The sequence below is a fragment of the Cladophialophora psammophila genome (assembly GCF_000585535.1).
Source record: "Cladophialophora psammophila CBS 110553 chromosome Unknown aczJe-supercont1.14, whole genome shotgun sequence".
In the NCBI taxonomy this organism is placed as follows: Eukaryota; Fungi; Ascomycota; class Eurotiomycetes; order Chaetothyriales; family Herpotrichiellaceae; genus Cladophialophora; species Cladophialophora psammophila.
The window spans coordinates 10,036-35,212 of NW_006912935.1; the positions used below are offsets into that span (position 1 = coordinate 10,036).

Genomic DNA, 25,177 nt, shown 5'->3' on the forward strand with positions numbered 1-25,177 from the left:
ATTGGTAGGCAAGAATTTCGTAAAGCGTAACGCGCTCAGCGACCGTGCTTGGTAAGAGCCACCAGACCTCGTGCTTTCACTATATACCTCTCTACACCTAGAGAATGGATGATAACGGCATCGAGGGCTCCGAAGGCAGCGTCTCGAACATCATGGTTTATCAGGGAAGCACAGGATTTGCCTCGTTGATGGCGTTGGCCTGGGAAAGCCTGGCCGATCACGAATGGATATCCCCGCCATTTGATGGCGGGTCAAAAGGCATTGCTCTGTGGAGTCTTTGGGGGTTTCAGGGCTCGGAAAAAGGCCGAAACGCCAATTCAGATAAGCCACCAAAATAGGAAGCCCTCGCCGACAAGGGTCCACAATTTCTAGTTCGAAAGTTCGTTGGGCGGACGTCTCATCCTGGGCACACGGCAGACTACGGATCCCTACCATGCAATTCTGGAAACTGTCGTTATCTGCTCCACAGTAATAGCGGGACCATGGCCGCGTCAAGTGGTGGTTGCGGATCTCCAAAACCGAGGTATCATATCCTCAACAATGGCATGATGAAGCCCCAAGCAACTCAACATACGTCTTGTCGATTCCAATTTGAACACAAGACCTGTGAGGAGTATTCAAACGGCGACCCAAAATGGCAATACAAAAAGTGTACAGAATCGGCGTCGATGTTGGTAAGGCTACCCGTTGACCAATCCGATTGTAGCCTGGACGGCCACTGACTATGAGCAGGAGGAACAAATACAGACTGTGTCATCATTCGTATGTCAATGACTACCCGTTACCGTCAGATGTGAGATGATCTTACGACAACTTTGGGATAGATCCTGGCGAGGCACATTTGCCCGACCGTGGCATTCGCAGTGCATTCAAGACCCCGACAACGGCAAATGTGACTGTGGGTATAACGAAAGCGATTGAGGGAGCCATATCAAAATGCGGCATCCCTTTGGAAGCTGTGGCAGCAGTCATGATCGGGACAACGGTGAGCCCGAGACTCAGAGCAGAATCCTCTCAAAGGCTAAAATCCTCAGCATTTCATTAACGCTGTTGTACAAGCGGACGACCGAAATCTTAGAAAGGTCGCCGTCTTCAGAGTCTGTGGACCATATACAAAAGAAAACCCACCGTTTATGGATTTTCCACCTATTCTGAGCCGCATCATGAACGGCCATGTCGTTTATTTGGACGGCGGTCTTGAATGTAAGTCTCTCGGTGACGCGATCCTGTCACAAAAATTACTTACAGCTGCCAGTCGATACCCGAGAGATAATGCCTCTAAACGAGGCGCAAGTGCGAAAAGAATGCCAGATCGTGAAGGAGAAAGAACTCACTGACATTGCTGTGGTTGGAGTTTTCTCGCCTCTTGACATTTCTGGTAAACAGGAAGCACGAGTCAAGCAAATAATTCAAGAGGAGATACCAAAGGCAGACGTCGTCTTATCTAGAGACAGTAAGTCTTTCTATCTCCATTCTTCGTCCTTCCTTTGCTCTGCGTGCTAAATTCTCGGATAGTCGGTCAACTTGGCTATCTCGAAAGAGAAAACGCTACTATTCTCAATACTTCGATTCTGAAATTTGCTAGGAAGACTATTCGCAGCTTCAAACTGGCTATTCGAACATTGGGTCTTTCCTGTCCACTGTTTTTGACGCAAAACGACGGCACCATCATTGACGCAGACGCTGCAGAGAAATGCCCTATCAAGACATTCTCGAGTGGTCCAACTAATTCCATGTCTGGAGCTGCTTATCTGGCTGGTCTTGACACCGAGGAAAAGAAAATACGAAATGCACAAGTTATCGTTGCCGACGTTGGAGGAACCACAACTGATGTATGCGCACTGTGAGTCTCAATCCACGTCACGACCTGATAGCACCTGTTAACGTCTTGATGAAAGCTTGCCATCTGGCTTTCCCCGCCAAGCCGGTACATGGGTAGAGATTGGCGGTGTTCGGAGCGCCTTCTCTATGCCTGAAGTATTATCCGTGGCTCTTGGAGGAGGGACGAAAATTGAGGAGCGAGACGGCAAAGTCTATGTTGGACCAGAGTCTGTTGGCCATAGACTCACCAATGAAGGCTTGGTCTTTGGTGGGAAGACATTAACAACGACAGGTATGCTCTTCAACAGGTTGTGAAATCAATGTACTAATGTAGACCCCTAGATATCGTTGTTGCAAGTGGCCACGCGGACATTGGAGATGCTTCAAAAATCAAGGATGTTCCCAACGAGATCATCATCAAGGCACGACATCGTATAAAACGAATACTCGAAAATGCAGTTGACGCTATGAAGTTGAGTGCAGAAGATGCTGTCGTGATCCTTGTGGGTGGCGGCAGCATTGTGCATATGGATGATTTAGACGGAGTGGGACAAATCATCCGCCCACCGTGCGTCGACCTGAGAAAGTATGGTTACAGTTTTTGCTGACATCGCTAGGTTCCATGATTGTGCCAACGCCGTTGGAGCAGCGATCGCGAAAATCTCCGGGCAAATAGACGTTGTTAAAGTTCTCGAAGGTCTCGATGAGGACAAAGTCGTTGAAGAAGTATGTTCAGAGGCAAAGAAAATGGCCATCGACTCTGGTGCGGATCCAAAGTCCGTCACCGTTGTCGCCATCGAGAACATGCCTTTGCAATACGTCCAGATGCGCGCCTCGCGGATCGTTGTCAGAGCTGTAAGTCGACAATATGTTTCCTTGTCATTATGCAGACTAACCAATAGGTGGCCAGGCCGGCACTTTAAACCAGAAAGCCCTCTTGCATCATATTCCCAGTGAAAGCACTGAAGACCTTGTAGCACTTCAAGAGGTACTCGAGGAGAGAGTTTCTAGGAAGACGAACGCTGAAAAGGATCCGAAAGACTTCTTGGTCAGTCCTTCAGCACTAGTCGACATTCGACAGTACAGGCCCGAGGTCGATAAGAATGGCACATGGTGGGTATCCGAGATCGACTGTGAATTCCTTGCGACTGGTTGCAGTACCTTGGCTTGCGGTGGTGGAGGCCCCGGGTACATGTGCTATATGGCCGCAAGGGCAGCTATCAAAGCTGGTGAACGCTTGCCAATAGTTGATGTTGAGACTTTGCCGGACGATGGATATGTCCTCGGTAGCATATCTTATGGGTATGCTATATCATTCCTCTGCTTGAGGTGGCGAATACTCACGAGATCAAAAACAACCACAGTGCTCCAACAGTCACACTCGAACGTATTCCTAGCGGTACAGAATCGGTCGACGCCACGGACGCTCTTCTCAGTTGTTTCCCAGGGATCAAGATGAGTGCTCAGATAGCGGTATGATCAACCAATGTGCAATGCAAGGCCTGCGACTGACCGCATCTGCAGCTCGAAATCGGAGGGATGAACGGCATCCGTCCGCTTCTGGTTGCCAACAGTTATGGCGGTATACCAACCATAGATGGTGATCATATGGGAAGAGCCTATCCTAGGATCGGGATGGACACTCCAGCCTGTAAGCACATCTTGCCCGGTTTCGAACAGTCGTTGATTGGGTCCAGTATTCGGCTTCCCTCTTGCACCTTGCACACAGAGTGACGGCATGGGCAATGTCGTGACCGTCCACAAAGCGTCTTCTCCTGAGAAGCTCGAAAAGATTCATCGTAAGGCCGGTCAAGAACTTGGCCTATTCTCACAACTGGTCAATCCGCCTATGTCCGTCAAGGATACGAAGACGATGGCCACATTAGGTACTACTTCGCTAGCATGGTACATCGGCCGCGCCGTTTATCTCGCTAAGCAGGAGAAGACTGATATCATGAAAGCCATTGTAAAACGTCTTTTCCCATTTCTGCGGACCACTAAATGCTGACAGTTCATAGGTCGAAGCGAACCCATCAGGTCGTATCCTATACACCGGAAAGATTGTCTCCGTCAATCGGTATATTTCAGCCGGCGGGTATACGGAGGGTACAGTCCGTCTGAAGCCCATTAGTAACGATGAATTGGAGTACGGAGACACGGCCTCGACGGAGACGCGCGACATGGTTCTACCTTTCCAGAACGAGTATCTCTACGCAGAGCTCATCGAGCCAGATGCACCGAAGGGTACCAAGGGAGAAATTCTTTGTACAGTCCCAGACTTAATATCGCTCATCGGATCAGACGGGTATGCTCTAGGAACCCAAGATCTAAGATATGGTGTCCGGGTTAGCGTCGTTGCGTTTGTTGCTCACCCGCACTGGCAAGTCATATCCATGAATCTCGATTGAGGTTTTATCTTCTGACATCATTCTAGGTATACCCAAAAGGGGGTTGAAGTCGGCGGCCCTAGGGAGTTTGGTTACGACATGGACTTCATACCACTGGGAACACCCTATTACGAGCCCAAGCGGGTGACCAAGGAGTTTCGACCGGTGTGATAAACCAAGAGGGTTTTGTAAGCAGCTTTTACGAACCAATCGCGGTATAGGTGCGAGTGTCATTCCACAGCGACCCAGAAAAGCTATGGCAACACCCTGACCTTCACTCTGAATGCTTTTAGACGCTCGGCCCGAAGTTCCTTTGGCATGGGACAAGCCCCACTTAGTCAACATAAGCTGCGGCCCGAGATGGACCCTTTAAACATGAAATCGTAGACCGGCATATTTGGGTATGGCAAAATGCTGTCCATGAAGAACTAATGCTGTTTGATTTAAGCTGCCCCGAGCCAAATGTGCTGGGCCAAATTGAATAGTTGTTCATGCGTACAGGTGGCAAGGCGAGTCCTAGGGCGCTTGAGCTAGTCTTTCTCTTCCATTGATGCTCCAGCTGGTACCCGTGCATCCGTCAGGCTCGAAGTTAGGGTAATTATACAGTTGAACTCGTATAGAAGTACAAAAGCCATAGGGCAGCGTATCTCCGCTATATTTCAGGTAACCCGAGAATCGCACAGAAAGGAACGAATCAAACAATAATCAAATTGCCATCAAATGTATCAAGGGATTTTCTGAGGTTTATCTCCGCCATACAATTCTCTCATAAGGTCAATCATTCAATTATCTACAGAGTACATTATTAATCGGGAAGATAAATAGGTCCGTTCCCCCGCCTTAAGAATGCTCGGCTCATCGACGTCGCTCTGCGAATTAATAAGAGCCCGGAGCGCCCCTCGATTTGCAAGTCAAAGATATGTCAGAATCCTGAATATTTCAACTGTGCTAGTTCAACCCGGTACATGAGAGCACGGGCAAAAGTGCCAGTCATGTCCTCCACTGCAATCATCAATGTTCAAGTTTTTGACGGCGAAAACATTCACCCAGATACGACAGTGGTTGTATCTGGCCCGACGATAACTAGTGTGGGAGGAATTGTTCCTGATGGAGCAGTAGTTATTGACGGCAAAGGGTGTACGCTGCTACCAGGGCTCATTGACTCCCACGTTCACACGGGAGTACCACAGCTAGGGCTTGCTCTCAGATTTGGGGTAACGACGGAGTTAGAGATGATGGGACATTGGACCAAAGGTCAGCGGGGGGAAATTTCTGAAAGGGACGACCTGGCTGATCTACGCTCTGCGAACTATGGCCTGACACCGCCAGATGGCCATCCCAACCAATTGACCAAAAACCTCGATCTGCCGGCGGCTCTCCCGCATCATTCCGGCGGTTCACCAGGTGACCCACTGCTCATACATGCGCGAACAACAGATGAGGCGATCGCTTTTGTGAGGCAGCGTGTCAAAGAAGGTGCGGACTACATTAAAATCATGATCGAAGAAGGCTCAGTCTTCCGATCCCCTGGCCTTCCAACCTTGCCTCTGGAGACAATATTGGCGGCAGTTCAGGAAGCACATAATCATAATAAGTTGGCGATCGCGCACGCCTTGACTTATGATGCTGCACAAGAGGCCGCTAGAGCAGGCATCAATGGACTGTCTCATCTGTTTATCGACCGTGGTGCCGATTCCAGTATCATCAAGAATCTAACAGGCATATTCATCACGCCCTGTCTCTGCCTCAATGCTTCTATCTTGGGAAAGAAACCCACAGATTTCGCCGCGGACCCTCGGGTGTCTGCAAAGCTTCCTCCAGTTTGGCTCACTCACCTTGAAGGCAGCATGGGCACGTTTCCTGACAGGAATTTCGATGTCGTGCTGAAGAGTGTAGCGGACCTGCATCAAGCTGGAATCGATATTCTGGTTGGCACAGACAGTTCTTTCCCGGTGCCTTATCTTGCTGGCATTGCTCACGGTGCTAGCGTGCATCATGAATTACAGCTCTTGGTGCAGTCTGGCTTCAATCCAATCGAGGCGTTACGTGCAGCTACAAGTGTGCCAGCCCGTTACTTTGGCCTGAACGACCGAGGACGAATCCAGGAGGGACTTCGTGCAGACTTGTTGCTTGTGGAAGGGGATCCAACGAGCGACATTCGAAACACATTATCTATTAGATCTGTTTGGAGACGCGGCACCCTATTGTACTCCACCCTATAGTGACCAAATGTGCTCCCAGAATCGGCATTAATTGTCGGCGGTCTAGGAAAGAGATAGAGAGTTGGCCCTTTACCGCAGTCTGCCTCAGATCCTTTGTGGTAGCACCCTCAGTGTACAGACCCGAATGTCGGGCCGTCCAATTGACAGAATATACAAAATGTACAACTTCGGGCCGGTAGGGCATGTTCAGAGGTCAAGACCCAGAATTACCTTCAAACCCGTCTCATGGCCCCTAGAGCAGCTTGGTGCGGTTCTGGATTGCTCGAAACAAACCCATTCGCTCCCTGAGTAATTACATCTCTATGTTTTTTGATCTACTCATTTGCTTTCCGGACCGTAAATATCAGCTGAGATCACCGAAAGCCACGACATGCACTCGGAGCTAACGCTATCACGACCCCTTTCACAACGTCCACAAACGCGGGAGCAATTTCTGAGAGTGGCGGCTGATCCGAGCAGACTGGCTTCTTCTAAAACTTCTAATGACTGCGCAACTCTTCTTAACACGCCAGGTGAAATCAGGTTCTTGGTGCTTTTCCTTGTTACAAATTCATCGCCGGATCGTAGGGTTCAACCCGAAAAACAAGAAGTGTTATTGAGATTTGAGCCTAGGAGGTGCGACAATGAGTCACGAAATCAACAAGATCGCCATTGTCGGGGCTGGACCCGTTGGGCTCCTTGTCGCCATTTTGATCTCACGACTGGGCATTCCTGTCGACCTTGTAGATGTCGGAGAGGGTGTTGATATGCGTCCACGAGGCGCAGCCTACGGACCTTCCGCCGTCAGGTATGCTCTCGACAACACCATTGAGCCATCATCAATTACCGGAAAATATCGTCAAGCTGACAGTCACACTAGGGTTCTCCGACGCGCAGGAGTCCTTGATCAAATTCGAGCAAATGGCATTGAGCTCAATCATTTCTGCTGGAGAAAGGTCAGCGGTGAATGGATCACGGGCTTAAAGGATTGCTTTGACGAGACTTACACTGATCGGTTTGCAATACTGCCGGTGGACAAGCTATCCATGCTTCTCTACGAAAATTTGAAAAAGTATCCCACGGCTAAAGTATACTGGGAGCACAATTTTACAGGACTCACACAAGACGCGGAGCAAGTCACCATATCAACCGAACATAAGGGTCAAACAAAGACCTTCACGGCAGACTTCCTCGTTGCATGTGACGGTGGGCGAAGCGGTGTCAGGAGAGCCTTATTCGGCCGCAGATTCCCTGGCCACACGTGGGAGCACCAAATTGTGGCAACAAATGTACGTGTCGAGACCACCATGTCGAAGCAATAATGAATACTAAATATGTATAGCTTAAATTCCCTGACAACAGGATGGAAAAGTACGGATGGAGCGATATATTTTGGATGATCGACCCAGAATACTGGTGTGTGGTGGCTAAAATTGAGGCCAGCCCTGACGTTTGGAGAGTCTCATACGGGGAACCAGGTCATTTGGACGAAAAGGAGCTACGAGCACGCTGCGCCGGGAAACTTGCGAAGATTCTTCCTGGCGATCCGCAGCCAGGAGATTATGAGCTTGAAAGATTTAGCCCCTTTAAGCTCCAGCAGCGTTGCGCTGAGAAAATGACGGTGGGTCGAGTGACCCTTGCTGGAGACGCCGCTCATATATGCAACCCGATGTGAGACCCTCCAGCGGCTTCGTCCGACGTAAAAATAACTGACAGATTGAGCAGAGGTGGATATGGCCTGACCAGTGGAATCGCAGACATTGGCAGCCTTGTTGACTGCTTCCAGGGAATTCACGAAGGGCGCGCCAGCATAAACATTCTGAACAAATATGACCAAAGCCGGCGCGAGAAGTACTACACGGTGACTGATGCTCTCTCGACAGCCAACTTGAAGCGTCTGTTCCTGCCGGGAGATGACGCACTGATGCTTGATCCTGGCTTGCAACAGATTGCGGAGGCTGCGCGTAACCCTGTTACAGCAAAAGCATACTTTCAGGTAAGGACAGCACAGTCCTGTACTATGCAGATCGTTCATCTGACGGTTGTGGTTCAGGCTTCAGATAATCTCTCCGTGGATATGACTCAGTTTTGGGACATCAAGCCGATCCAAGAAAACGGCACTACGGCAATACATGCTTGAGGTTACAAGGCTCGATGGGTGTAGCTAGAGAGAAGAGTGGCTGAGAAGAGAATAAATACTTCGAGCTATTCTACACTTCCTTCTTCATTCTTATGACTCGGAGCTGCTCTGAAACACTTGATATGTGATGACTTGTTCTTGTTATCCGAACATGACACTTTCAAAAGTTCCACCGCTGGTCACGCCCATCTCATCCTAATTTTCGAAGTAGGCCGTGCAACCAGAGATGGTTGATCAGGCCCTGCTTGGACGCTCGGAGAGTCAACCGCTTCCTTGAAGCAACTTATGCTAACAGCATGGCACTTGATATCGATCTCATCAAGACTATCCATTTGCAAAGGGCCGACAGAAAATGCTTCCGACAGATCTTAATCTTTACACGGACCAGAGAGCGAATCCGGGCAAAAGTGACTGAGCCGACCGACCCGAAGTCAAGGTCTCGCACCGAAGCTTCACTAGAGTCGAACGGCTCGTTTTCGGACGGTTTTCAAGTATCCTATTTGTGTCAATCCGCAAGGTAGCGTACTATCAACCGAGTTGTTCTCTCGAGAATTAGCAATAACAAATTTCTGGCAATTCCAGCTTCAGCTGCAGGCTTCGCGAATCAAGACGTGAAGACCATCTTGTTGGCGATCTTCCCTATCTTCTCTATTTCAACCTCGACAAGATCTCCGGAATTGAGGTAGACTTGGGATTTCTTGCACGCAAGAACACCACTAAAGTAGTCAGCAGGGCTCCTGAAGTGGCCATAGGACTACTCACTCCGGAGTCCCGGTCATGATGACTGTACCCCTTTTCAGCGTGATTCCCTGACTCATGTGGCGAACAACAGCAGCGACGTCAAAGATCATGTTGTTAGTGTTGTTATTCTGCTTTATTTCGCCATTCACCCAGGTCTTGAGACACAGGTTTTGAGGATCCCCGAGAGCTGCAGGCGATGTAATAACGGGGCCGATTGGCCCAAACTGGTCAAACGATTTTGAATGTCCATATTGGCCTCCAGACTGCTTTGGCCATGCCCAGAAGCGTGCGGAAACGTCGTTGCCGGTAGTGTAGCCGAGTATATATTCGGAGAGGTCGGCGTCTTCTGCTAGATTCTTTGCATCTTTGCCAATAACGACGCAAAGCTCGCCTTCATAGTCCAGGTCTTTAGCCACCAGTGGTATTGGAATGTCTTGATAAGGACCCGCAAGCACGTCTGGACTCCATGTCAGTTCCTATTAGAAATAGAGCAACGCGGAGATCTTCACCACCAAACTTCGTGAATAATACCGGGTATGAAGGAATCGGAAGCTAAACTTGTCAACTGCGAGCCAAAACAAAGCCACGAGGCAATGTATACATTAGCTTCCTCGGCATGCGACTTGTAGTTCAGTCCAATCCCAAACATCAACGGTATTGTTTCTAGTGGACTCAATATCTATCAATAGTCACCAACTCACAAAAGCTCAGTGAATAGGACGGAAGCAATCTGACCTTTGCCACTTCTGCCTTCTGGCCAGACAAGGGAAACTCGGACGCCCAAGAACTAGTGATGTCATAGGTTGGGAGCGTCTGACCTTGAAGATTTAGTTTCCAATCCGCACCAGCCTCGCCATAATGAATCTTCCCTTGAGGATCTTCGAACCGGATGAGTCTGGTGAATTTGGACGTCATACTTATGGCAAGGATCGAAGCTTGGAACGACCTGTCAGGCTGTATATTGTGGAGGCTGAGGCTGTCAAAGGATGCTTGTGTGAAGGGGATTTCAACTTGCGTGACCGGAGAACATTTATATTGTGAATGACGAACCTCTGGGTCGGCTTGTATAAGAATGAGCGTCGGTGCTCGGAAGTGTTGGTGATTGGATTAGTTAGTAAATCGGCCCGTGTTATGGTTTGTGGGAGAGCACTATCCGTGCACCGATGCTGCAGAGGAGGACCGGAACGAGGCTCGGTTCTGTGCTGCCGACCACGCATTGCATGTCTTTCAGGATATCCAGGAATCGAAATCGTTGACCAGCGGGTTATGGACATCCTGGGTTTGTTAAACGAGGCATATGCACCAGACGTCCTTGCTAGCACGACTCACCATCCTTGATATTACTGGAGCATGAAATTGAGGTTCACCAAGACTCTGTGCAGGACCGTCTGACAAGCTGGCTGCTGAGGCTTCGTCCACCACCTTTCGGGCGATCGCCGCAATGTCGCGTGCGAAAGGAAACCTGAGTTTGGACCCGGTCACAAACTCCATTTGCCCAAAGTACCCTGCGGCCACATCCAGAAGTGCAAGGTCCGACTTTACAGAGGGTATTTCTGGATTTGCAATAACGTAAACGAATAGGTTAATGAACGCATGCATTGGAAAGTGGAGCATGAATCTATAGGCATAATGTCAGCAAGGTATAACATACATCAAAGGGTATGGACGCCCACGATTGAGTGCCTGCTCTGTCGATATCCAAATTCCTTGCGATGACAATAAGACTGCGCGCAGCGTCTGCGACTATCTGTGAGCTCGCAGCAATCTGTGTCTTGACTTTGGCAGCGAGACTAGCGTCTAAATTGCCCGGAAACGACTCGGTAACCCACGGGTACGCAAATATAGTATGCACAAGCATGAGAAGGTCGTAAAAAGAGCAATGAGTCGTCATCAGGCCTAACATCTTGAGGGTGCCGGGCATGTGAAATTGCTTCAAACAGTCGGCAGGTCGAAGCTGTTTGGGTAACGCCTCCTTGAAAAATCTGAGCTGGGCATCGAAGTGCGCAACAAGATCAAACATCTTCTTAGGAGGTTCGTAAAGTGCCTGGGTGGCTAGTAGCTCTTTGCTGATTTGGTCGTAAATTTGACAAGTTTGGATGATATATGTGAGCATTTCCGGTTCGGTACTGCTCGCTGTATGCAATATGGAGGGTATATCGCAGTCAATATCGTCGTCATCTATCACCTTTCGAGTTTATTAGCGAGTAGAACGCTGCATTGGGAGGGTAGTTCCACTCACAGAGGGACGACCGCACCTTTGTGCGATATGTTTTTCGCTGCAGTACACTCCCCAGAAGAGCCATGTCCGCTGTAGTGCTTCCAAGCCTCCATTTGGTCCGATTTCGACTGTTTTACGGTGAAGACCGAGTGACTGTGCCAGGAGTGCTGCGTTTGATACCAGCCCAGAGCTGAGAGCCGGGCTTGCTAAGCCATCCGCAAAAAGGCCCTGACGTGGGATTCTATCAGTGTCTTCCGAGTCATCGGAACCAAATCTTACCATCGCTAACAATGCTCGGACAGACCTCAGTGATGGTCTTGTCAGTAACAGCTCGCTATGTACGGAAAGCGAATTTTGAAAATAACCCCATGCCTCTCTTTGCACATCTACAAAATTAGCACTTGGATCCTCAGAGCGCGATATCCGACAGCCACCGGCGTACACTACATTGCAAAGTGCATACCAAGCAGAGTCATTGTAGTCCAGCTTGCCGGAGAGATGCGCGCGTAAATATCGCTCGAATTCTGGTCTGTACACGGCACCAAACAAGCCGTCGACCGATCGTTCGAAATAAGCTGGTCACCATTAGTATCTGCGCTGATTTTAAGTGCTTGCCATCAAGCGCAAATCATACCTTTACAATACTTCCAAGCAAGCTGAGGCTCCGGTTCGGCACTCTTCGAGGCAGGTTCATTATGTTCGAGCTTCAATGCCTTCGCCCAGCTGTCTTGTAGCTCCTCGGAAATTTCTTCGAATTCATCTGATCCGATCCGTTTGCAAATCCAAGCACGTCCGGGGCCAGAACAGATGGAAAGCCAATACCCGGGGCCTGCCAAATTAATTTGGGGTTCATATTCGATGCAATACCCACGCACCGTAATGGTTCGGGATTAACTATCGACGAGATCAACACCATGATAAATAAAGGGATTGCATGTCCGATCAACTTACGGTTTCGACATTATCGTATGGAAATGGACTCGGGAGTCTTTCATGTAGTTCGACTGCACCATTTGCATCCGCCGCGAATGAACAGTCCATTTCAGATCTTGACTGGTTGCCGGTCAAGAGGCCACCTCGTGCAATTTCGCTCGCGGTTGCGGGCAAGGAGGTTTCAGGCTGGTGTAGAGTTGGCAAGATGTCCAATCCAGCGGTGAAGAGCCCATCGTGAGGAGGCCAGAAGTCTGCGTTGCCAAGCGAAAGAACTTGATGATCGAGATTGTGAAAGGCGTCATGCTGCTCCTCTGACGCTCGACTGTTTGGATATGGGATAGTTGCAACGTGAGTTTGGCCTTTGCCTGCCATGATATCTACATTACTGTTGCTAATGTCTTCCAGCAAGTGATGAGAGGCAAGTATATAACGAGATGATGGAGGGATGCACGACGTACGGAGCGAACATTAGAAATGCGGAGACGCTCTGCACGGCTGCGAGTGAGGTGGGTCACTGTTTGTATGGAGGGCAGGGAGGGGAACCCCCCCTCCTCCTCGCGGGGCGACAGGTTACCTAGGTTCACGCTTTGGCTAGGGGCTCTTGAGCCACCTATCAAGCCACCCGAGTTTTTCTATCAGCAGGCTACCGAGCACCTAGTCTACTTACAAACTTCACGTCGCGGGGGAAGGGCATTAGGATAGTGGGATGAACTAGGGGTTTCGAAGAGCAACTCTTTTCCCTGACGCCACCTCCTCGTCTCCGTCATGTTATTGTCTTCCCTGGCACCGCCTGGCTTACTCTGCCATGGACACCGAGCATAACCCAACATTCGGAAAGCGTTACCATTTGTTTTACAATCTGAAATGTCTTCGCAGCTGGAGAAACAGAAAACTGACCGGGTGGCCATAGCCTGTCGAAACTGCAGGCGCCGAAAAGTCCGCTGTGAGCAACTAATTCCTGTAATAATGCCATGCTTCTCGCAACTAACTTGTCCAAGGTACCGGCGGGTATCCTTGCAGGAATTGTTCAAAACTGCCGATAGAATGCACTTACCCGCCTCTGCAGCGGCGAAAACGAGCGAAAGAGAAAGCTAACTTGGACCTCACTGCTGTAGAACAGCTTCCAATAGTAGATGACGCGGTTCAGGTGACGGACGATAATCAACCCACGAACATCACACAGAATCAGGCCCTCACATCTGAGCTCGATTCCTCCCTTGCCGCCAATTCCGCACCCGCAGCCTCGAACACACTAGTCAACCAAGCAACCCGCACTGTACAGGACGACCCGGTTTCGATATTACCATCATGGGAACCGGGGCCCCAAGAGCGCCATGAGCCACATCTTTTGCCCCAACAGCACCTTCCGCCGCAAGATCATTTCCGTACTAGGTCCATCGACCGGAGTTCAACTGAAGCTTTCAGCATGTCAGATGGCTCGACCGCCAAAGTCGCAGAATATCCTGCAGGCGAAGTGGTCGGTAGAAGAGAGCAAGAACCATGCGCATGGATGTCCACTTGCTCCGAAGCTGGTATCGCCTGGGTTTGTGAAGCGATAGGAAGCCGGGCGTTTGCCAAAATTGCAGAACGCTTTAAGAGAAGCATGCATCACCGTTTGTCAACCAGTACGGATCTAATGCTGACATCGAGAGGAATTGAACCAACAGAAACAATTGCTTGGGAGTACGTCAATGGTGGGTGCTCAAACATTGAACTTAGACAACCCATTCTAACCCGGGAATCCACCAGCCTTCTTTGACAACTGTTGGGAAGCCCGCATAGGCCTTATTCATCGGTCAGACTTCGAAGCTCAGCTTCAGGCTCATTTCCATAACGAGACCTATTCAAGAAACGACTATCCCATGATTGCTCTACGAAACGTTGTTTTCGCGGCAGGGTACCGAAGTATACTGGCCAATACTCCGTCGGTCTCATTCTCGACTGCCCAGACAAAGCCATGGCAATGCTATTTCAAGAACGCATTATCTGTGCTGACCAAGCTCTTGTTATCGCCCCCGAAATTGATGACAGTTCAAGCTCTGGCCCTGATGGTAAGGTGACGCTGATACTGTGAAGTTTTGCTGACCCAATGCTCATTCAGGCTTGTTACGTCGAGGGACTAGGCAGCCCAGGGTTTCAGCGTGTACTCTGCTACAATGCTGTTCATGCTGCTGTCACGCAAGGCTTACACCGAGAGTCGGACTATCTGACAGAGACTTCCTCCGACGACAGCCTCAAAAAGGCCTGGCTGTGGTGGGCACTCTATGCTCAAGAGAAGCACATCTCCCTCACCAGCGGAAGAGCATCTATGATCGACGACCATATCAGGAGTACAAGAGTACCGTCAAGGGTGCCTGTTGACAGCAACATGGACCTGGAATGCCTGAGTCTCCAAATAAGACACGCCGAAATTAGCTCGAGGATTTCTCGAGAGATAATGTCGACGAAAGCAACCAGATCATCTACGGACGAGTTGCTGAGAACAGTGAAAGACCTCGGCCAACAACTCAAGGATCTCGTCGATGAGATTCCACCGGGTCTCCAGATCGGCACGCTTGCCAAACCGTCTGAGGAGGCGCATCTTATATCTCGCCGCATTCAAGCCTTACAATTACACTTCTCCATCTACGGCAGTTTGCTCGCGGTTCATTGTCAGTTTTTCTTTCCCTGGATAACTTCCAGATTTCTGAACGAAGGCGCTGAGACTTCGTTCCTGGAGCCACAGATCGCCTTGTCTTCAAGCACTGTGGCCGAAGCAGCCCGTAAGATATTACTGGCTGTTCGAACGGTAACAACAAATGTGACTACTCCAACATGGCTGGCTTTCTTCTATCCGATCTACGCACATATGAGCCTCTTTATCTATATATTGAAGTATCCTACACTGTCCACCGTTAGCTCTGACCTCGGTCTGCTCGACGTCTGTGCCGGACACTTTGGACACATTGAATTTATCACCTCTTCAGAAATATCCGTCTCGTTACCGAGAGATTCAGTCAACCTCGCCGCGAAAGTGGTCAAAGCTGCAAAGAAAAGAGAGCGGCAGGCAAGTGGGTCGAAACCTGAGCATCCCCAATGTATGGGGAGCCTTGAGACCCAAGATCAAGCATTGGGCGACCATAACCCTAGCTGTCCACGTTTCCACGGGATCTCTCCAACTTTCGGGCATACGGAGAACTTCACTGGGATTGAAACAGGAGGCTGGAACTTATTCCCGTTCTTCGATACGATCAGTGGGAATGACTTCAATTTTGATCACTTCGAGGCATAGTGCGGTGGAAGGCTCCCTTCCGCGCCAGAATGCGAATGGTAATAAGTCGACTGTGGTGTCACCATGGTATTTCCTTCTCGAAGTTGGGATTACTGGGGCTCCACAAAGGAGAGAAAGGTCGAGCCCGCTAACACACTCGGTTTCCATCCTAAACCACACTTGATCTAAGCCGGTGTCTAGATTACACGTTGGAAGCTGGCTTGTGAAATGCTTCTCAGCCGCGAGTCAAATGATCATGCACAGAAGAGCTCAAACGGGCCGCGAGTTGCTCCTGCCGCGAGTTCGGGCCGAGTTTCTGAAGTCAGTTCGGCTCTTTGATTTTTGCTCCCGCTTATGTGAGGATGAGACGGCAGAACTATGCGTCGCCAAGGGTCTCCTTCCATAATCTGGGGAGGTCTCATCAGACTCCACCGTGGCACGTCGAATGTGCGACTCATTGATTCCATGACTGCACTAAGTTTTGCTAGAGTGCGAGATTGATATCGGACAATCTCGGGGAAAGAACTCGAGGAACACTGCCATAGGCCATTTTGAGCAAGAATGCCGCCGTCTGAGATGAAGTCTCCTGGGCGCCGTCTAACAATGCCCTGCTTCCTCCATGGCCCAAGACCGATTCACGTACACCACCCAACAAGATGTTCAACGTCAGTTGCACGAAATCTGCTTGTTTCTACTACATTCACGAAGGTCCCGACACGACGACACTCGACAATCCACCAAACCCTCCTTTGCTACCATCTGCTGTTGTAAAGAAACCTTCAATTGTGAGTCTGTCTCCATCCTCGAGCCATGACATAGGTTTTCCTCCGACTGCAGGCAATTTATGCTTTTGAGCGACCACTTCCAACAAGCAGCCATACGTCCCCAATCCCTTTTTCACTTCAGGCGCCGGAGACGAGATCGTGCCACTGCCTGTAAGATCTCCCGTGTTTAGGCCCCATCCAGGTGATGATTGATATGCAATCATCTGTGGGACAGTTTAGTAGGAATTATTATAGTTTAAACGAGTAATCTCTACTGGAGAATTGCCACCACCTCCTGGTACTATCAATGCTAAGACCTTGAGGCAACATTTAAGTCAAACTCACGCCCAACCGTGGCGTTGAAGTCAATATTATAGTTACCATGGTTATTTTCATCAGTAACCAGCGAAGGGTGGATTTGTGTTTTTGTTTGACGTGGGCGAAGTGGCGATAGCGCTTTCTAATGCTTCTACTTTTATAATCCACGGCGAGATTGTCGTAATGAATCCTTTGGCGTGTACAGGTCCGAGTGGAGGCATCTCATACGCTTGAATATCTCGCGCCGACCAGTCGTTGTGTAGCAGGTAAACGAAGATATGGTCTGCCGCAATCTTCGCGTTTATGGTGTTACCATGGAGAACGGGTCTGGAAATGAATGCTCCAAGTTCGATTTCAAATTTCACTGCGAATAGTCAGCTTAAAAAGCGGCTTTGTTTCATCATAATGTCGAGCTAGATATTTTGCCAGTACCTAAACAGGTTCTCGAACGAACTTACTTTTCCTTGAGATCTGAAAATGGGGCTTGCTCTCGCCGTTCTTGTTGAAAAAGCTGCAACGACGGTGAACAGTGACCTGACAGGAAGATAGAAGACAGCCTGCCATTGTAGCCGAGCGGATACTGTTCAAAAGCGGGCGGAAGGTCAAGACCTATTGGAAACAGAGACCGTCGATGATAAAACTAGTACAACTCTAAGCCGCAAGATATGGAGCCCGAGTTCATTCTGTGCATGAATAAGTGACGAGAAGGAGTCAGTGCAATCGGTTATCCTCAGAGGTATATGCATGTCGACGTCGTCGATCGGAACGAACGCTTTCCCATTGAGATCTTGGTTTGTGAAAAGAGCGGACTTCGCGCTGGTGACGGTCTCAATAATGGCTGTCCTAACCCGTCATCTCTCAATTGTTTCGAACGCAGCGAAAAAGTGAGGGACTGGCCACTACATCATCAGAACTGCGTTAAATTCATCAAATATCGCTCTTGCTACCTCAAGAAAGACGCCGTGCATAGCTAGCTCATGTAATTCGAGGACGAATTGGCCGATTGCGACTCCAGCACGCGGTTTGGACTGAGCATCGTTAGCACTGCAGTGGGAATGTTATAGGGTCCAAAAGGATTCCCAAGGGGAATCACGAAGGGAAATGAAACAGCAACCATGATATTAGACCCAATTTGACTGAATGCTGGCCGTGGTAGACTGTTGCCTATTGCTCTTGTGATCAAAGCAGGTTTACTCTGTATGAATTTTGAAGTCCCATTTCTCTTATGCTCGGCCCGTAGACTAATCTAAGCATCCGACTTCGCGGCTCTTTGGTACGGAGCAAATGCAGGGAGACTGCCTCCACGTGAACAAGTATGGACATCGATCACCCTGACCCGACCCCTCAAAAGGCGCTAAGCTAAGTCACTTGCCAAAATTCGACTCCAAATACATTTTACCCAGATTGTCCATTGATCAGTGGACGGGACTGGCCATGTGCGTCTTGCTGGCGCTCGAAATTTAAGGACGGAATGTAGACATTTTTTCCAACTCCATCAAACATCAAAACCCAGAAGCGCACCGCCTCACATCCAAATACTTTTCTTTGAGCACTTGGAGTTTTTGCGGAAGATACTTCAAGTTCCCAAGGCCGACCATGACGGGCACGAGCAACCTTTCCACGCCAAAGAGATATATCACCACCAATAATGACAGTGGTGAATCGGTGTTCACCCCTCGAATCTCTCCAGATCCTCCCTTTCGAACACTGCCAGATGGGTCGAGAATCATGTTTTGCTACGGGACTGATGAGTTTCCCATCAACCTGAATCTCGACCAGGATTTACGGTCTTATCAACATCTCATTGATAATCCGCCGGGAATCGTTGTTCAGAATGGCGTACCATTTCGCATCCTCGATCTGCCACCTGGCTACACATCACCCATGCACCGCACTATCAGCGTGAACTTCAATGTCGTCCTCGAAGGACAGCTCGAGCTGATCTTGGATTCAGGGGAGAAGCGCATACTCAACCGTGGCGATTCGGCGATACAACGGGCCATCAATCACGCATGGAGGAACGTCAGCTCCACGGCATGGGCTCGTATGGTTGCCGTGCCCGTTCCAGCAGAGGCAATACAGATTGGTGACAGGAAGCTTGAAGGTACTGGCATTCCAGGAATGAAATCTTCATAGTTAGTGACGGGCAGGTTTTTCAGGTGGATGCTCCGCTAGACTCGAGAATGTGAAGTCGAATATATCAAAAGGTTCCGGCCACACTTGGTACTACCGTACCTCCTCGTGCTTAGCTATTGTTTTCCGGCCAGAATAAAAATTCTGGGGATTATCTACCTGGCTGTGGCTCTACCCTGGATACGTAGTAAGCGGTTGGAACATTCTTGCTCTGCGAATGCTAGTCTGGATGTGGCCTTTGCGGCGATATCACAATGCCTCCCTGTGCACTTCCATCGCCGCACCATTGAATCTCGGGCGACCCACCATTTGAAAACTATTCTTCGAGAAACCATTTGAAACCGAATTGTCGGGCCGAGGCTTTCAAGATACTATAAGACGCTCAAGCACATTGATTAGACCGAGAACCATTTTCGTATCATTGCACGCTTCGCGTTCATTCGAGGCTTACCATGGCGATCCCGATAGCCTCTGATTATACAAACGGCGGCATTGGGCTGAAGAAGCAGAGCCACCCAAGTCCCATTGCTTTCGCTCACGTCGTGCTAAGAACTACAGAGGACAACTTCAAACCTATGGTGGACTTCTATGTGGATATGTTGCAAGCTGAGGTCATCTGCGAAGCAGAAGAATTCTCCATGTTACGATACGACTTTGAGCACCATCGAATCGCCATAGTAAAGATGCCCCAAGTCACACCGCAGGAGGCGAGCCCTTTCACAGCAGGCCTCGAGCACACGGCATACACCTATGAAACCTTGACCGACCTCGCGATGACATACCGAGCTCTGAAAGAGCGCGAGAAATCCATCACTCCGCTCTGGTGTGTGAACCACGGAATGACGACCAGCATGTACTATCGGGACCCCGATGGTAACAAGGTGGGGCTACAGGTTGACAACTTCGATACCGCTGAAGAGGCCGACGCATTCATGCGAGGACCACTGTTCATCTCAAATCCCATAGGGACCGACTTCGACCCTGACGAGTGGTCGGGTGAAATTTTGAGTAAGATGCGGGAGGACGGCTCGGAAGGACTGTCGGCAGAGGAGGTTAGGCGAATCAAGACCAGGAAGGAGATTGATGCTAGGTCCAGAGTGCCCGGCTTCGTGTATGGCCTTGCGAATTGAGATATACGGCGGACTCTCCCTGTAATTTTCGAAGTGATAGGTTCTTCATCTTGTGCAAGAAGGCAGAGCAAACGTTGTCACTCCACAAACCACGGGGATGATCTCGGGCCGAATTGGCTTTTCTGTGTGCGATCGCAGACCGCTAATACTCTGAACATGGGCCACGCCTTGCCGTATTCTAGGAGATCAAGGCGATATAATATTTGTGACTCTTGTTACAATTTAGGAGGGAGTAACTTTGGACTGTATCCGTGGTCAAGTGGATGACCGAATTCGTCAGAATTACTTCGTACATGACCCGAACATCGACGTTGGCTCGAGCACCCAACATGACTTCGTCTTGGCCAGCGAGGCCTGATACCTGGCCAAAGGGACTGTACAACAACGTGGTAAAACTCCTCAGCCTTTACTTCCATCTAGTGGACAGCAAGGAAGCATCAGCTGGACCCCGACTTGCGGATGAGGTCTTTTCAAAGGACGGCAAATGGTTTGCATCTGCTGGTTACTTCGAAGGCCACGGTATGTGCATCCTACGCACCGCGCAGATCGGTGACACCTAACTTCTGACCGTCCATTTGAAAATCCAGATGGCATTGCGGCGTCGCGAATCAAGGCATGGGACACGGTGAACTCACAAAGCCACGAGCTTCGTAAGGTTTTCCTAAACGACGCCCACGGTCTAGATCTCCTGCTTGTCGGCGTGGCCAACGTCGACAGGAAGAATACAGGACCCATCACTGTGGAGTTTTTCGTGCGTGCCGTCATTTCCAATGAGCTCTGGGGACCTCGGGTCAAGTACTGGCAGCCCGTGGCCTTGAAGCCCGTCCCTTCAGATCAGCCGCTCCTGGCGGATGTTGAGCTCTAGTAAAGATTTCAAATGGAAAGCAACCTTCGGTGAATCACATCAGTTTTCAAGAGCATCTGAGACGCTAGGATATAAATGAGCACTCTGCTCCAATGGATGGCTCTTGGCCATCGATTCTGAGTTAACACCACGAAAAAGATTGTTGCAACATGGTTAGAGGTTATGCATTGTGAAGCTCTACATGCAGAAATCATTGCTTTTTCCCTGCTGGTTCATTTCCTCAGACGGACTGTTGACGATTTTGCGAGTAGCAGTATTCATTTATCGTCGCAATTCTTTCCTCAACATGGATCGAGCTCCTTGCGGAGTATCTCGGAGACAGAGCGGTACTTGGCTCTTCGTATGAAATGTAAAGCTGTGAGAGCATTCGTAAGATAGCCTTCACACTTTGTAGACTCCTCCTCTCGCTCGCAACCTTTCGCCATAAAGCTGAAGGAAGAGAATGATGAGGCCTGCAGCGCCGGCAATTGCAGCTTGGATGCCGAAAGATACATCAAAGCCAGCATTCTGTCCCCAGGCCTGTTGGTAATAGGCAACCGAGAAGCCTCCAATGACGCGGGAGAAATTGAACCAGGCTGAGAGTTCACCTGCGGCATTGGGATAGGAGTCGAGCGCATACGCCATTAGAGGAGGAGAGAATATCATGGTGGCAGCGGTGTACATGCCCCATCCAAAGGCCACCGGTGCCCAGGAAAGACGATGCTGTATGGCCTGCCCAACAATGATGAGTCCAGGGGCAGTAAGAATGAGCGTGAAGTAGACGGGAAGCAGGCGAGCTTCCGGCTTGAAAATCCCACCATGCTTTTGCACATAGCGTCTTGCAACAAACTAGAAATCCTGTAGTGAGTATTGGAAGATATCCACGGCGCTAAAAAGGACAATTTATACATGGGAGCTTGGGAGACAGCAAAAGCACAACCTGGACTTACATCATTGGCCCAATTACCCAATATTTCACCAATGATTATAGCAATAATCGGGGCCCAGTAAAGATGCCCAAGCGCGTACATGCTCATTCCATAGCCTCCCATCTCTATTGGTAGAGAGAATAGGATTGACGTTGACTGGTTGATGCCAATAGCCCACATGCAGCTCAAGAAGCTGGTTCGGATGCGTCAGTAAGTTTTGAGATTACCGTGAATGGAGAGTTTGGGACTCACTAGAACAGATACATTGGCAAAACGACTGGTTTGTACAGAATGTGCAAGAGCCGTAGGAAAGAGCCGTAGACGCTGGCGAAATATTGCCGGTGAACTCGAATTTGCCAGATTCCTGTGAGTCGAAGCAACCTGTTACCGCGACTCGGTTGTTCCGTGATCGTTTTATCACGACGATAGCATGTTTCGTCAATAAAGAGCACGATGAGCATCACAACAAAAGTTTCCAGGCCGAATGCCATCCAAAATGTGGCCCTCCAATTGCCAGTTCCTGCCATGATGTAGTATCCAAGCATTGGTGCGAAATAGACACAAGTGTTGAAGATTGCAAACCAGATGCCGATCTTGCGCGCTTGTTCGTGGAGGAAGAACATATCTTGGATAAATGCCAGTCCAACCGTGAGACTTCCAGATACAAAGAATCCCGTGAGGGCTCGAAGAGCATAGAACCCGGTAAAGTCTTCGACCAAGCAGACGCCCAAAGTCAGAAAAGCCCCCGTAAAAGTAACCCAGAATAGCACGGGAGCTCTTCCCCAGAAGTATATGAACGGCATCCAGAAGACCCCACCGATGCCACTTTGAACAGTGTCTGCTCACAAAGTCAAACTGGGCAAAGGGCACAATCCTCGACGTACTTCATGAGAACATTCAGGTTGCCTGCATAATTGACATGAGTCGGACTGAGGTTCCATTCAATTCCCTGTGCGATGAGACCGGGAACTCCAACAGCTGTCTGGAAATCCGATTGAAAGGCTGCCACGGCTATTGTGACGAGGATGAGATGTTTCTTCAGTTCTGACCAATTGAGAGGATCATTTGGGTCGGCCGACGGTTGTGGAATTAGTACCGTCTGGAGGTGGTCAGCTTGAGGCTCATGCATAAGCGTTGATCTCGAACACTCCCACTTACATGTCCATCTTTGCTCAGTTTCAGATTCGCAGCTCCAAGTTCAGACTTGCCCTGGCTGATGTCGAGAAGAACGGCGCCGTTGCCTTGGTCGATAACAATGGGCGACTCGACTTCCTCGACTCTGTCGTGAGAACCCCGTTCTTTGGAAGGATCCATGCTGAAGGATGCTGCAATTGCTTCATTGCGGGCCCAATGCGTTCGACGATAGGCTTGCCCGCTTTTATGTTGACAGACCCTACCCTGCGGGTTTGGAGGGAGGGGAAGGCGCGGGGACCCCAGATTCAGGATGTGGCCAGACCATCCCAAGGAGCATTGGCCCGAGATCAGGCCTCATTCTCTAGGGCCAACTTTCGGCCTATACGAGTAGGGGTTTGTTAAAAAAAGAGGCACAACGTCGGGCCGCTACTCTGGTCTGTCCAGGGGGTCCAGCTTTGGTGGTCATTGCAATCCAATGTCGGGCCGAAAGAACGCCAAGAAACACCAAGAGATTCTATGATCTAGTCCCAATTAGGAATGGATCCAGCCTGGCCAGCAACCTCATGTCTCGACATTCTCACCAGTTGTCAATGTCTGTGGGTTGGGCGACAAGTTGTGACTTACTACTTCTGGCACAGGCGGTCCAGCTCTCTGCTGCGAATTAGCTGTAGACATGTATCAAGGCACCGTGCTGATGCTTCTAGAACGCTGGACGGAGCAAGCGTTCAACCAGCAGTGCACCTCCTGCTCCCACGTTGTGTACAGGGAGTTCCTTGTCCTTCTGACGGCAGGCTCACAGCCCGAGCTACTTCAGAGATATTTCCTGGCAATGCTACAACTGCTCAACACAACAGAGGTCTATCGGTCCTACTCTAGTTTGCTGTAAAGCTGGCCTGAGAAAGCTTTTGGTTTCATTGATCTCACGCCTCAAAGCCCTTGCTTTGAACACCGAAGCTGCTTACCATACACGGCATCTTTGGAGGGCACAAATGCCCCCATTCCTACATATGTGCCTCCATCAAGGCTACGAACTGCGCTGGACGACTTCAGGGAGCTTGTGAATCGCAAGTTCAATCTACAGCTTGGTAAGTAGCGTTAAGATATGGGTTCTGCAATTGGAGCAGCATTTTCGCAATTTGACTCGCTTTCCAGACTTTTCTGACGGCGGAGGAAATTCCAGAATCTTATGCCGACCTTCATGCTTTCTCCATGACTCGGCTCAATGATTTCTGACAACAGGCCATTGACGATGACGCTGCTATCGACGAGCTCCCCGCTTTCTTCGAAGATACAACATTGAAATTCGCCGAGAGCCTCCTAGCTGGTACGCAGGATGGCCTGGCCATCATTAACGCAAACGAACGCAATTTGTCTGGTCCCGAAAGATACTCATGGCAGGATCTACGCGAATTTGTGCGTCACTACGCAGACGCTTTAACGGTGTCGGGTCTGAAAGAGGAGACGTTGTTGCACGTATGGATGTAAAAGTTATTGCCGCGATACTGGCTCACACCTCTCACTGTGGTCGGGACGAATTGCATCCGGTCGCTCGCTCTTCTATGTGCTACTACCTCCGTAGGGGGGACTTCCAGTTCCTTTCAAACTAATATGGGAGCTAAGGTTGTGCAAAACTGCGGAAATGGGACCCGACATGAACTGAGCATACAGAATAGGCACTTGATGATCGACTGCGGCTATTGAAACCACGCATCATCATTGCAGAGACGACATATTCCTACAATGGCAAGAAACACGATATCTCAGCTACTCTTGACGAGTCTATTAAGGCTCTCCAGCGCGGTGGACGGACCGAGGCGATTATCGTTGGTCCTCGTCAGAAGTTGGAATCGAAGAGGTGGGATCTGCTTATCTTATGACAATTTCCGAATCGCTAACGTAAATCAACATTTCGTTTGATGACTTCCTCGCCCATACTGTAACAGAGCACTTCAGGGTTCGGCGTGCACGTGCAACAACGCACAGAGGCCTGTCCAGCAGGTCGGGAATCGAGAACGCGTTTCTAGTTGACGCTGACAAGACAACACCACCACCAACACCACCCAGAGAGGTAGCGGCTAGAGCAACGAACGCCTAACACGGCGGTGGCATTGAGGACTGAACAGCACTGATAAAACACTTAGGAATTAGGTAGACGGCACCAAAAAGCTATGGAATTCATGGTACTCTGCTTAAACTGTAAAGAATGGCACTCTGCCAGCACTGTAAACTGTTCC

At 49.7% G+C, this 25,177-nt stretch overlaps 12 protein-coding genes across 12 annotated transcripts; 8 read left to right on the forward strand and 4 right to left on the reverse strand.

Moving 5' to 3' along the window:
• Window positions 1-634: 634 nt before the first annotated feature.
• On the forward strand, window positions 635-4,379 carry A1O5_08545 (uncharacterized protein; the record flags this gene model as incomplete). The annotated part of the gene is made up of 15 exons (XM_007749127.1): window positions 635-674; window positions 733-762; window positions 825-985; window positions 1,035-1,203; window positions 1,256-1,453; window positions 1,516-1,843; window positions 1,899-2,113; window positions 2,164-2,389; window positions 2,439-2,676; window positions 2,732-3,123; window positions 3,186-3,294; window positions 3,346-3,472; window positions 3,519-3,787; window positions 3,840-4,205; window positions 4,269-4,379. 15 exons carry the CDS (start codon window positions 635-637, stop codon window positions 4,377-4,379), a joined length of 2,979 nt encoding a protein of 992 aa, XP_007747317.1.
• An 821-nt stretch (window positions 4,380-5,200) lies between these two features.
• A1O5_08546 (uncharacterized protein) lies at window positions 5,201-6,430 on the forward strand (the record flags this gene model as incomplete). Its single annotated transcript, XM_007749128.1, has 1 exon — window positions 5,201-6,430. One exon carries the CDS (start codon window positions 5,201-5,203, stop codon window positions 6,428-6,430), a length of 1,230 nt encoding a protein of 409 aa, XP_007747318.1.
• Window positions 6,431-7,053: 623 nt separating this feature from the next.
• Window positions 7,054-8,549, forward strand: A1O5_08547 (uncharacterized protein; the record flags this gene model as incomplete). Its single annotated transcript, XM_007749129.1, has 5 exons — window positions 7,054-7,217; window positions 7,290-7,718; window positions 7,772-8,080; window positions 8,135-8,405; window positions 8,463-8,549. 5 exons carry the CDS (start codon window positions 7,054-7,056, stop codon window positions 8,547-8,549), a joined length of 1,260 nt encoding a protein of 419 aa, XP_007747319.1.
• A 604-nt stretch (window positions 8,550-9,153) lies between these two features.
• A1O5_08548 (uncharacterized protein) lies at window positions 9,154-10,205 on the reverse strand (the record flags this gene model as incomplete). The annotated part of the gene is made up of 5 exons (XM_007749130.1): window positions 9,154-9,265; window positions 9,312-9,747; window positions 9,800-9,842; window positions 9,892-9,969; window positions 10,026-10,205. 5 exons carry the CDS (start codon window positions 10,203-10,205, stop codon window positions 9,154-9,156), a joined length of 849 nt encoding a protein of 282 aa, XP_007747320.1.
• A 369-nt stretch (window positions 10,206-10,574) lies between these two features.
• Window positions 10,575-12,813, reverse strand: A1O5_08549 (uncharacterized protein; the record flags this gene model as incomplete). The annotated part of the gene is made up of 7 exons (XM_007749131.1): window positions 10,575-10,908; window positions 10,964-11,475; window positions 11,530-11,736; window positions 11,788-12,083; window positions 12,143-12,337; window positions 12,384-12,402; window positions 12,460-12,813. 7 exons carry the CDS (start codon window positions 12,811-12,813, stop codon window positions 10,575-10,577), a joined length of 1,917 nt encoding a protein of 638 aa, XP_007747321.1.
• Window positions 12,814-13,867: 1,054 nt separating this feature from the next.
• A1O5_08550 (uncharacterized protein) lies at window positions 13,868-15,712 on the forward strand (the record flags this gene model as incomplete). Its single annotated transcript, XM_007749132.1, has 3 exons — window positions 13,868-14,135; window positions 14,191-14,492; window positions 14,543-15,712. The coding sequence occupies 3 exons, from the start codon at window positions 13,868-13,870 to the stop codon at window positions 15,710-15,712; spliced, it is 1,740 nt and encodes a 579-aa protein (XP_007747322.1).
• Window positions 15,713-16,391: 679 nt separating this feature from the next.
• On the reverse strand, window positions 16,392-17,337 carry A1O5_08551 (uncharacterized protein; the record flags this gene model as incomplete). The annotated part of the gene is made up of 3 exons (XM_007749133.1): window positions 16,392-16,679; window positions 16,929-17,137; window positions 17,232-17,337. The coding sequence occupies 3 exons, from the start codon at window positions 17,335-17,337 to the stop codon at window positions 16,392-16,394; spliced, it is 603 nt and encodes a 200-aa protein (XP_007747323.1).
• Window positions 17,338-18,369: 1,032 nt separating this feature from the next.
• Window positions 18,370-18,909, forward strand: A1O5_08552 (uncharacterized protein; the record flags this gene model as incomplete). The annotated part of the gene is made up of 1 exon (XM_007749134.1): window positions 18,370-18,909. The coding sequence occupies one exon, from the start codon at window positions 18,370-18,372 to the stop codon at window positions 18,907-18,909; it is 540 nt and encodes a 179-aa protein (XP_007747324.1).
• A 449-nt stretch (window positions 18,910-19,358) lies between these two features.
• Window positions 19,359-20,036, forward strand: A1O5_08553 (uncharacterized protein; the record flags this gene model as incomplete). Its single annotated transcript, XM_007749135.1, has 1 exon — window positions 19,359-20,036. One exon carries the CDS (start codon window positions 19,359-19,361, stop codon window positions 20,034-20,036), a length of 678 nt encoding a protein of 225 aa, XP_007747325.1.
• Window positions 20,037-20,365: 329 nt separating this feature from the next.
• A1O5_08554 (uncharacterized protein) lies at window positions 20,366-20,901 on the forward strand (the record flags this gene model as incomplete). The annotated part of the gene is made up of 2 exons (XM_007749136.1): window positions 20,366-20,555; window positions 20,624-20,901. The coding sequence occupies 2 exons, from the start codon at window positions 20,366-20,368 to the stop codon at window positions 20,899-20,901; spliced, it is 468 nt and encodes a 155-aa protein (XP_007747326.1).
• Window positions 20,902-21,282: 381 nt separating this feature from the next.
• A1O5_08555 (uncharacterized protein) lies at window positions 21,283-23,123 on the reverse strand (the record flags this gene model as incomplete). Its single annotated transcript, XM_007749137.1, has 5 exons — window positions 21,283-21,729; window positions 21,831-22,002; window positions 22,062-22,634; window positions 22,694-22,908; window positions 22,968-23,123. 5 exons carry the CDS (start codon window positions 23,121-23,123, stop codon window positions 21,283-21,285), a joined length of 1,563 nt encoding a protein of 520 aa, XP_007747327.1.
• Window positions 23,124-23,159: 36 nt separating this feature from the next.
• A1O5_08556 (uncharacterized protein) lies at window positions 23,160-24,428 on the forward strand (the record flags this gene model as incomplete). The annotated part of the gene is made up of 2 exons (XM_007749138.1): window positions 23,160-23,336; window positions 24,183-24,428. 2 exons carry the CDS (start codon window positions 23,160-23,162, stop codon window positions 24,426-24,428), a joined length of 423 nt encoding a protein of 140 aa, XP_007747328.1.
• Window positions 24,429-25,177: the final 749 nt, after the last annotated feature.